Genomic DNA, 11,754 nt, shown 5'->3' with positions numbered 1-11,754 from the left:
TACATCCTATATACACTGATATAAATATACCCCTTTATAAATTAATATATCAGTCTCAATAATATACAAAAAAGAAAAAACAACTCATAATGGCAAAGCGCCCCCCAAAAGCAACCAGAACCCTCTCAAGCCCCCTCCTCCCTGTATCTTATAAATATATACATAATTTATAATGGATTTTTTTTTAAGCACTAATTTTGAACAGAAATTGATTATTATTTTATGATTCACATTTTCATAACACTTCAGATAATTGCTTTTCTTAATGAATGATGTGTCAGAACATTACATTTTCAGGCGGTGAGTGCCATGCCCCAACTTTTTTTTTTTAAACTGAAGGACAAACTCATTGATGATCACCTTTAGGACCATTCCTCGCATTTTTTTAATGTACAATGCAAGATCCTGTTTGGGCCCTGTATTTTGTAAAAACAGGGTAAAGAGTTGGAGTTCAAACCATGTAAGATGATCCATGACACTACACTGAAAAGAAAACAAGGTACATTTGTGAATTTACAGCTCAAATTCAAGTTAGAGTGAGCAAAATAAAGGTATTTAGTGAACATACATTTTACTAAGGTTAGCTGAGCTACCACATTTCATTCGAGGAAAGGAGAGAGGGAAAAAAATGCAGCAGGGATGGACAATTATTTGAGGAAAAGTCGATTTATTTTTTAAAAACAAACAAATTGTGACTGTACAGTAACATTAAGTGAGTTTCTAAACTTACAAATTCTTTTACCTATTGTCCTCAGCAGTGTGCTGTCTGATGGATCATTTAGATGCATAAAGATTAAAAAAACAAATCCAATCAGGACTTCTGAGTAAGGTAAATAAGGTCTTAAGAGTTTTGCTTGACCTGTTGCTGCCCTCTAGTGTTCACAATCCCAATTACGAGCTCTGCTTTTTGACATTCTGACACAGTTATGAGCCTACTATCATAAAAAAAAAAAAAGTGTAAATCACTGTAAAAGTTCTATACAACATAAAAAATTACGTTGTTAAATAATTTGGAATGAATTTTCTGTTTGGGTTAATCATTAACATCCTGATATAATAATTTTAACTTCGATAAAAAGACAATGCAACCTTTAAATACCATAAGCAGGGTTGATACTGTAGGATGTGACCTTTTATTTGTGTGCACAACTTACAGTTGGGAGACGTTTTCAACTTTTAAAGAACTGAAAGAAGGTTTAAGAGGACGGAACAATATTTTTTATACAATCAAGGATATTTTCTTCCTCATCAATAGATCACACAGTAAAATCCAGTAACAGAAATCTTAACTCTTCCATTGAATATTTTCAGAAATAGAACGACACGCTCAGAGGTAAAATCAAATAAAATCAATAGTAAATCAATAAATCAATAGTGCAAATATACTTCTTGTTCTCGATACAATCAGACGCTGTAATTCACCTAAAAATCTAGGATGAGAACCATGAAACCGATGCTGTGAAAACACGGGTGAACAACTGTTATACAACTTATTAAGCTGTACATTTCAAGTATATCAGACCTTTTCTTTATTCAGTTTCAGATTGGTGCTGCTCCGCTTGGCAGATCTCCTCTCCAGGGTCTTGAGGGGATGTTTCTGCGCCGGGGCTGGTCAGCTGCGAGCTTCCCGGACGACTGGTCCCACTAGATGTTGCAATCTCCTGAACGAGGCTCTGAGCAACGTGCAGGTGTCGAGCCTGCTTTTGGTGGACTGGCAGAGAAATCACAAGTCAGACAAGTCAGAAAAGTTTGTTCTTTGCTATTATTGACATAGGGCAATGGGGCATGGGGCAATACATATAAAAGTACTTTGGAACCAGTATTAATTCTCCAAAAAAGATCATAATTATTCACAATGCCGGTTATCTAGAACACACCAATCCATTATTCATTAAATCCAAAATAATAAAGTTGTTCGATATTGCAGAGTTAAGGACTGCACAAATAATATACAAAGCCAGAAAAACCTCTTTACCCGGACAAATGCAGCAAATGTTTCAGGAAAGACAGGGGAGATATGACTTAAGGGAACCAATTAATTTTAAATTAGTCATGTAGAACTACAAGCAAAACATGTTGCATTTTAAACAGTGGAGTGAGGCTATGGAACAGTCAGAGTAAAGAGCTGAAACAATGTCCAACCATCTACAGGTTCAAAAGCAAATACAAAAAAAAGATTTTTGCCAAATACAGGGAAGAGGAGACATGAGGTGTGTACCGGTATATTATTTATAATTGCTCTGGTAATAACAGGTATAATTTTTTGATAAAGTAAAGCTTGCTGTTTTATTTTTTTATTTTCAAGCAAAATTGAACTAGAATCAAGCGGTAGGACCCAATAAGTTTTTAACTTCCTCCTACTCCTTTTTGGGCATGAAAGTTTATTTCCCTTTGATTTTGTTTAATGACTGTTTATTTGTATTCTTTTTTGTTTTGTGTAATTGTTTTTTTTTTGTTTTTTTATGCTCGAAATAAAGATTTCAATCAATCAATAGAGCTGTCATGTACTTCTACCTTGTTGATATGTTTTGAACTGTCCTTGTTTAGTTTGAATAATTGAACTCAAACCTTTCTGTCTGACAGTGATCCTCTCCATCTCTGGGATAAGAAAGCTGTAGATCAGCTCAGACACAACCTCGTCCTTCTGAAGTCTGTCGCGGCTGTTCACACACACATGACATGAACAGTGTTTTATTGCTTTTAGATGAGAATTTGTCCATAAAACAGCATCAGCAGAGGTGCTGAGGAGTCAGTTACCTTTCCTCCAGGGTATCAGCAATATCATTCAGCTCCTTTGCTCTCCTGCGGATCTCCTCTCGATCCTGCTGGTCAGCCACCTGATGTGATTTCTCCAAGATGATGTCCTCCAAATACATATCTACATTCTCCTCATTCACCTGGACCACCTGTGACAAAATGTTGAGGACAATGACTGCAACCACCCAAACGCCTGCAGAATCCACCCAGATTACTGACAGTTTGCATCATTTCTCTTTTGCCCAGTTCATAACAGAGAATGGACTTACTTGTCCGAAGATCTCATCTTGTTCTCTGCGTCTGCCGTCCTCCACCTGTCTCCTTCCACTCTCTTCAGCCTCGCGTCGACGGCGCTCTCTCTCAGCCAGTAACGTGAAAGCGTGGATCCTGCGCTCCTCCTGCAGATGCATCAGCTCCTTGGAGGAGATGTCGAACAGCTGTTCAAGCGCTGCACCCACCACGCTGGCTTGAGATGCTTCCTCTTCAGCAATCTGGGAAAAGACAGATAATTCACAAATGTTTATTTGTAAAACAAATAAAATATATATACATACATACATACATACATACATACATACATACATACATACATACAGGACTGTCTCAGAAAATTAGAATATTGTGATAAAGTCCTTTATTTTCTGTAATGCCAAAAAAAAAAAAATCATACATTCTGGATTCATTACAAATCAACTGAAATATTGCAAGCCTTTTATTATTATAATATTGCTGATCATGGCTTACAGCTTAAGAAAACTCAAATATCCTATCTCAAAAAAATTCAAATATTCTGGGAATCTTAATCTTAAACCGTAAAACATAATCAGCAATATTAAAATAATAAAAGGCTTGCAATATTTCAGTTGATTTGTAATGAATCCAGAATGTATGACCTTTTTTTTTTTTTTTTTTAAATTGCATTACAGAAAATAAAGAACTTTATCACAATATTCAAATTTTCTGAGACAGTCCTGTGTGTGTGTATGTATGTATATATATATATATATATATATATATATATATATATATATATATATATATATATATATATATATATATATATACATACATATATATATATATATATATATATATATATATATATATGTGTGTGATCACATGTGTGTTTCACCTCCTGCCTTTCCAGGTCCCTCTGTTTTTTCAGGCTCATTACAAGCTCTTTCTCGGCCTCCTTTAGCTTCTGCTCATCACTCTGGAAGGCGTGGAATATTCTTATTTCCTCGATGAGACCCATTTGGTTTTCTTTGCCTCTAAAACACTAGACAACATCAGTATAATTGAAGTGAGAAGTATTTAAAATGTAAGACACGTAACAACATTACTGAAGGAACCTCCGGCAGGAAGGATCCTGACAAACGTACAGACCTCAACCTGAAGGCTCCTTCCTCTCACTAATTGCTGTTTGAAGATTGCTGCAAGCTCAGTCTCCTCCTCCCACTAAGTGCAGACACATGAAGTAGTTAAAAACGTATACAGGATTAATAAATCTAGAGTCAGCTTCACTGAAATGAGCTGACCTCTGATGGCTTTTCCACAACGGGAGTGCCAGGAGAAGGAGCAGGCTCAATAAGCTCAAAGGGTTTTTCTGTCTTGGGCTTGTTCACCTCTTCCCTCTGGACCTGTGGAAACACAGTATGTTAACTCAGATTATGCTTTAACATTTTGTTTCCTTCCTCTGCTTTCCTTACCTTATATTTCTTCAGTAGGTCGAAAGCTTTGCTCGCGGGGGACGTGACGGCATGATCGATAACTTTGGGCTGTCTGTCCATCCATGGCTTGAGTCCTGCCTCCAGCGTGAGCAAACCTATGGTTGACAAAGTGTATAAACATCAGCTCAGCAAAGACTCTTGTCTTTTTATTTGGTATTCAGGAAACACACTTTCAAGTTTACTTTGTCAGAAGCATTGATATTCAGACCTCCATAAGTATCTAAGTATTCGCTTTCCAGCTCAGTGGCTTTCCTGATGGCGACCACGTCCCTTGGAATTTGTTGCTTCAGCAAATCAGTGACAATGTCGGGTCGCTCAAGCTTCCCCTCCACATTTTTCCTCTTGGCTTCCAGTTTTCTCAGCGCTACAGACAAAGATGTTAAGGAATAACAGCGAGCCTCGAATAATTGATCATCTGGTGTAAGACATCCTCCTATCAGCGTAAACGGATGATTTACCCCTCATGTAGTCATGCTGGATTTTGCCCAGTTTGATCTCCCTTTGTTTTTGGTGCTCAGAATCTATCTGTTGCAGTCTGTCTTTTGCAAAATCCTTCTGAGCCTCGTTTCTTTGCCTCAGCAGGTCCTTCACCACTGCAAGACGAGCTTCCTGCAACCTGAGCAAGCAAAAATAGACTGTAGCATAGTGGCACAAAAAACAACCATAAACCTGAATTATTTACAATGCATATGATATTTTTCTTCTTTTAAAGTCCCGTCACAAACATAAACAGATCCAACATTCTTAACTTTTATTTCTGATAAAAATGTAAACCTAAACCAAGACTTCAGGTCTGTGATAGTATGCATCATCTCAATTAAATTTTGTGTAAATTCAACCAATATTTAACTTTTTTTTTCCTCTATAAATTTCTTATTTTTTTACTATTATTGTCATGTATTTGTATTTTTTGGTGAATCTTTACCATGGAGAAATCCAAAATGATTGAGCCATAGACAAATTATTAATCATTCCACAGCAATTTTCATTAAGTATAGTTCAAAGTGTAGTTTAGATTAGCAAAGTTCTCCTAAATCATTTAGCTACAGCATATGTTTAAAGAATTTACTTAGAAATAACACACGCGTTTTGCTGTTAGGTGATATGTACATGGCCCTGGTCTTATATATATCAATACAGTTTTTCTCTCAAATATGGAGTCTCACTTATGTATTTACCTTGATACAAACAAAAAAAAAAGGTTCAAGTTCAGTGTGACTCATGTTACAAACCTGGCTCACAGTTTGCAACAAAAGAGTCTCCACAAACAATGTAAGGTACAAAAGGTGATTTATTTAACTAAACATATTCCAAATTAAGAAAGTAAAGTATGTTGCAATGTGAGTGGATGCAGTGTGTGTGTGTATGTGTAGATGTGGGTAAAATAGAACAAACAACAATAATTGTAATTGTCCTATGTGTATTGCTTTTATGATTTTTACTAATGTAAAGCTTCTTTGAGTGCCTTGAAAAGCGCTATACAAATAAAATGTATTATTATTTATTATTATAACAAAAGCAAACCCAAATTCCACCATGTTGGCCATGTGGCTGTCAGCTGCTCAGTCAGGGAGGAGAGAGAGAGCAGGCTGACAATTGAGGCCTTTTTTAAGGTGAGCCCGCACCATCAGGTGTGGCTAAAAAGATCGGACGGCCCCCTATTCAGCCACAGGGACAGGAACTGCTGTGAAGACACACACAAATTAGTAAGGCCGTCACACTCACTTCTGGATTTCTCCCTCTCTGAAAGCCCACTCCTTGGCTTCCATTTCCTCCATCATACGCCTCCTCTTGTCCAGCTGGTTCAGGTCATCGGGTGGAGGAAGGGTGGCCTCCCAGGCCCGTTTAGCCCGCGCCCGCTCTATCATTTCTACCTCAGCAAGGCCAGCTGGCAAACCACGGCCTGTGGGTGATAGTCATTAAAAAGAGGGGAGGAAAAAGACATCTAATGGGCAAATAAACTACTTATAGGACAAGGAAACAGATTTATGGCTCTAACACGTTTCCTAGGGAACATGTTATACGTTTATCCCAAATCACAGTACCCCAAGTCAAAACTGCCAGTTGCAAGAGCTCAGAAGGAGTCGATCCAGGTCGTGCCACATATTCAGGACTGTGCGGGTCAGTCTGTGTTTCGCTTTCCCTGTAGTCGGTCTGGACCCCCACGGTGCGGTGGCTGGGTTGTTGCTCGTCCCCATTTCCACCATTGCTTGAAAAATCTCTGAAAAACGTACACACACATATCATTCAATACATACCCACTAAAAACAAACAAATAATAATAATAAAACTCACTGAAACTCACTCAGGCACAGTAACAGATACACCTGGGTGAAGCGTCTGTCCAGAGGGAACCAGAGGGCTAAAAGAAGAAGATGGGAAACCAGTGCCAGAGAGTATATCAGTGTTTACTAAAAAGCGCCGGCAGTTTTCATGTGTCTGCTACGGCGTTACGTAAGACAGTACACCAAACTGTTTGTGGGAAAATCAAACCGTGTAAGGTATTTCCAGTAATCACCACCGGTCACTCGACACGGCTGTGTTCGCAACTTGCGGTCAATTGGAATGAGTCTGTGAACAAAATAAGAATTACATTCAAATACTTTTAAAGCCAATCTTAAATGAACTTCAACTCAATAACTTGTGCAGCTTTATTAAAAAAGTGCATGTTGTGTTACCCTGCCAGCTGCGTCTCTCTGCGCTGTTCTGCGTGTCGTCGCCAGGGGTTGCTCACCAAGACCGCTAGTGGCTCCACGGGGTAAACTTTAAGAGTGTAGCGTGGGCGGTCAGTGAACATGGACCCAAACTCAGGAAGCCTCCTCTAAGCAACGTAAAGACATCAGGGTTAGATAGAGGAATAGGGTTGAGCATAAGGAGTTTGTTTCTTAATATTACTAAACCAACCACTGAGGTCAAAAATAAACCACATGTCATATTTTGGCTGTCAGATTTTGGATGCTGTGTTGATGCAAGATTACTATTGCAACAACACAACATCAATAGGGTAAAACTAACCTGTCTCACCGCTGTTATAGCTGGAATCATGAGATTTAAATATATTGCGCATTCCTTCACCAAGAGGAAGCAGGAAGAGAGGAAAATTGCTTCTGAGTTTTCTGAATTTGCTTCAAATTTTCAAATAAAAGAATGTGCCTTTATGAAAGGACCAACATATATGACAGTTCAAATCTGCTGAAAAACAACGTTTTAGTCTGCTTTTATGTAAATAATAAAATGTAAAACCACTGTGTTACAATAACAGTACAGTTTTATCCTAAATTCAGACATTGGATAAAAAGTTACAATAAAACAAATAGTTCCTTTTTAAGTATTTATAATACCAGTCACTGAAGAGACACCTACCTGCTGGAGTACATTTATCTTGCAGTTTAGGAAATGTCCAAAGTTTAATCTCTGAACCAAAGTTTGTTTTAATGCTTCTGATAACGGTTTAAATTTTTTTTAATCAAATTACGTTTCCTCTACTTATAAATTAATCATCGAAGTCCAAGAATGTATTAAGAGGTTTACAAACTTAACTATTGTTTAGAGTTTAGCTGTAAATTGTTTGATGATGTTTGATTGATGATTTAAAATACTATACAAATCCAGTATGTTTATATCAAAATTGATGCCAATGTACAACTTAGAGAACCATGTTTCATGCAGGTTACTTAACTAAACTTTGAAACACACAACAGATGAACGTTTTTACGCACACAGAGTGGGGCAATTTGGTCTATATATAATTTTTTTTTTTTTTTTTTTTATTAGTAGATCTTATTTTAATGTGCTCAAGTAACAACAGCACATCCCCAACCAGGTTACACTACACTGATACAAATATTGTGCTTGATCTACTTAAAAAAAATAAGTCAACTTTTTGCATGATATTATTGTGTAGATCAAGAAAGACTAGTCTTTGTATAAACTAATTAATTTTTTGTATGTAAATAATACATTTTGCAAGTACAGTCAACTTAATTGTGTTAAGTTTACTTTATTTATCAAAATTTAAGTTAACTTTATTTACCAAAATTAAGTTGACTTTACTTGCAAATGAATTTTGTACATACTAAAAATTAAGTAGTTTATACAAAGATTAGTCTTTCTTGATCTACATAAAAATCTCATGTGAAAAAGTCGCCTTAATTTATTTTTAAAGTAGATCAAGCAAGATATGTTTTACTGTGGTGTTCTACTTAAACAAATAAAGCATGTTTCACCTACAGTAGACTGCCCATAGATTCAAATTGTTAAAGGAAAGGTAAATACAACAAGATAATTGCTTGTTGTTTGTATGTAAATAAAAAGATTGCCCTGGATTACATAAATACTACTTGTTAAGGAAAAAATGCACAATGTCTTGTTTTTTGAACAAATGCAGATTAATTTCATAACTAGATGTATTCATGTAAAGCAACAAACTTCATTTTTAATTGTTAATATCACAGATTTAAAAATGTTATATTTACATGCGCTTAGATTTATTTTTTTCAGTGTAGGACACATTAACAATATGTGTAAGCAGTACTGGAGTTGAGGGTGGATGAGGGGGGGTGGCATCCCCCCCTGAAATAAAAACGGTCCAAATCATCCCCCCAGTAAAACTGCCACCCCCCCTTTCCATCCCTTATGTCATTTCATCAATGAATGTGGTTTTACTGCTATTTCAACATTTAGAGTCATCACCAGAAAAATGTGACAATTCTCACCTGTTTCAAGTAAATTTTCACTTGAAATAAGTAAGAAAATCTGCCAGTGGGACAAGATTTATCTTCTTATTACAAGCAAAAAAATCTTGTTCCACTGGCAAATTTTTCTACTTATTTCAAGTGAAAATCTACTTGAAACAGATGAAAATTGTTGTTTTTTCCAGTAATGAGTCTTGTTTTAAGTGTAATGAGATTTTTTTTTACTAAAATTAGACATTTTAACTAGAAATAAGACGAATATTCTTGTTAAGATTTTGAGTTTTTGCAGTGATCCATTTTACTTATCCTGTGAAGGACAGAGTCATATTGATAAGTTCAGAAAACTGTTTTTTATTTTTGTGTTTTGACGTATTTGATGTAAGTCCAATGGATATTTAAAGCTTACAGAAGGCTGCATTTAACTGCTGCTATGTAAGGTCTTTTGGTCAGGGCTATTATTTGTAATATATTATATTATTTGTAATCAGCACAAATTATCTGTCCCCATATGATAAAATCCACCATCCCCCCTGATTTTTTCAGACAGACAGACAGACAGACAGACAGACAGACAGAAAGAAAGAAAGAAAGAAAGAAAGAAAGAAAGAAAGAAAGAAAGAAAGAAAGAAAGAAAGAAAGAAAGAAAGAAAGAAAGAAAGAAAGAAAGAAAGAAAGAAAGAAAGAAAGAAAGAAAGAAAGAAAGAAAGAAAGAAAGAAAGAAAGAAAGAAAGAAAGAAAGAAAGAAAGAAACTCACCACCCGCAGGTTCTTGGCGTAGGCCTGCAGACGGGCTCTGGTGTGCTCCACCTCTGAGGACACGGTGTAAACTGGGTCTGTGAAAACAGGACAGTAAAGTGGGTCTGTGAAAACAGGGCAGCCTGTTTATCCTAAAATTAACAGAACTCCGCTGTGAAAGGCGTGAAAACGTTAACTGTGTTTTTCTTCCACTCACCGTACACGCAGTCATAATCCCGCCCGCTCGTGTGAACCTTCTGACCGACACTTTTCCTTTCCTGTTTCCTGACCGTTCCAGTGACAGAGGAGCTCATTTTTCTTTCTAAAACAATAACAAAAACAAAGAAACTCTTTTCAAATCTTATTTTCGTGCGAGCAGCAAAGGCGAAAACATTGAAGCGTCTGAAGTGTGATGCTCGGTTACCAGGGAAACGGTAAACTCCGGCAAAGGGGAGGAGTTATCGAAACGTCTGATAGTTACATCATCGCCGTGCTTTATTACTATGGGGGTATTATTGTTCACCCCCATATATAACATTTTGGAGTGATCTTGAGTTTCATTTTTTTTAATTTACTTAACATTAAATATATTATTTGTTACTTTGATTATCCTAAAGATCGTGCTCTTGAACACCTATTGAATTTTATCATTATTTACGCTAAATTCTTTATTCACAAACAAAAATTTGCTGGTGCTACTCCTAAATTTGCCCCTTTTCTACTAGAATTAAATTCTCTCATTAAATCTCTTTATTTGATAAACAACAAAAAAAGCAATATATTTGTAATCAACTATGAAGTGTTTCCCTGTATCCTCTGACTAACCTTTTATGTATAATTGTCTTGACCTTTCCTTATTGTTTTCTATGCATCTGATTCTATTCTTCATACCTGTTTTATTTATTTATCTATTTTTGTTCTCTATTTATTTACTTACTCATCTTTATTATTATTATTGTTATTATTATTATGATGACTGTTACCTTCATTATCTATATTATGACTTCTTATTCATACTAGATATTTTTATAATTTACTCCATCATTGCTGTTTCACATTATTGTTGGTGTTGGTATAGCAAGATTTGCTAATAAAGTTTAAAGAATTAAAAAAAACGCCAGAGCGGGGGATCAAACAAAGTGGCGACAACTTTTGATCTCGCCGCCAGAGACGTCACGTGGTTCATGTAAGCCTCGATAGTTCCTGACAAAACCGCGCTGTCATGTTCGTCTAGGGGACAGACAGCCGTGAGCTCGCTTTTGAACGGTAAATATTCAAATAAACCCGCACACAGGTACATTTACAACTGACATTGAATCACTGTAAATACATCAATATCAGTTACGGTATTGAACGCAGACCCGGATTAACTCAGTGTGGTGCCCCAGGGTGACCACACTTGAATTGCCCCCCTCCCTCCTCCCACATTTTACAGTAAAAAAAAAGGGAAATTTACTATGGTTATAAAGACCATAGGTTTAGATGAATGTATTGCTGAAGTACATGCTCAACACTCATAGCCTACTACGAATACATGTAAGCAACCAACTAAGAGATAAACATGAGTCTACAAACGCCATACTACACTGATGCTCCAATCAGAACGCAACTCACATGCCACTTTAACACCACACTTTAACTATCATCATTTCCATCATATATGGCCTGTGTGAGGACTACATGCAAAACTATTACAGCATATGACTAAACAATCAAACAGGCCTACTGAATGAGCTGATGTGAAGGTAAGGAACAGCACATTAATAAAATAGCAATGTGTAGGCTGTTAGATTTAAGGTTGTTAAATCTCTCTGCAGCTTCGTTCTTTTGGATGCCCAT

The 11,754-nt window shown here is 36.4% G+C and overlaps 1 protein-coding gene across 1 annotated transcript; it reads right to left on the bottom strand.

Moving 5' to 3' along the window:
• Positions 1-934: 934 nt before the first annotated feature.
• On the bottom strand, positions 935-10,229 carry cfap91 (cilia and flagella associated protein 91). The gene is made up of 17 exons (XM_061724432.1): positions 10,133-10,229; positions 9,937-10,013; positions 7,166-7,308; positions 6,981-7,058; positions 6,793-6,849; positions 6,533-6,708; positions 6,213-6,390; positions 4,946-5,103; positions 4,696-4,851; positions 4,467-4,582; positions 4,296-4,397; positions 4,144-4,215; positions 3,890-4,036; positions 3,027-3,248; positions 2,758-2,906; positions 2,569-2,660; positions 935-1,711 (listed from the first exon to the last, which is right to left on the bottom strand). The coding sequence occupies exons 1-17, from the start codon at positions 10,227-10,229 to the stop codon at positions 1,530-1,532; spliced, it is 2,202 nt and encodes a 733-aa protein (XP_061580416.1). The 3' UTR covers positions 935-1,529.
• Between the last annotated feature and the right edge of the window lie 1,525 nt (positions 10,230-11,754).

This window comes from Cololabis saira, chromosome 6, assembly GCF_033807715.1.
Source record: "Cololabis saira isolate AMF1-May2022 chromosome 6, fColSai1.1, whole genome shotgun sequence".
NCBI lineage: Eukaryota > Metazoa > Chordata > Actinopteri > Beloniformes > Belonidae > Cololabis > Cololabis saira.
This window is presented reverse-complemented; position numbering and strand designations above follow the sequence as displayed.

Bases quoted from the DNA above. Each gene is read 5' to 3' on its own strand.
- cfap91 (XM_061724432.1), bottom strand. From the start codon at position 10,229: ATGAGCTCCTCTGTCACTGGAACGGTCAGGAAACAGGAAAGGAAAAGT. The intron at 6,709-6,792 runs GTGAGTTTCAGT...TACGTTTTTCAG, and splicing joins GTATCTGTTACTGTGCCTGA to AGATTTTTCAAGCAATGGTG. The intron at 3,249-3,889 runs GTGAAACACACA...GTCTTTTCCCAG, and splicing joins GGGACCTGGAAAGGCAGGAG to ATTGCTGAAGAGGAAGCATC.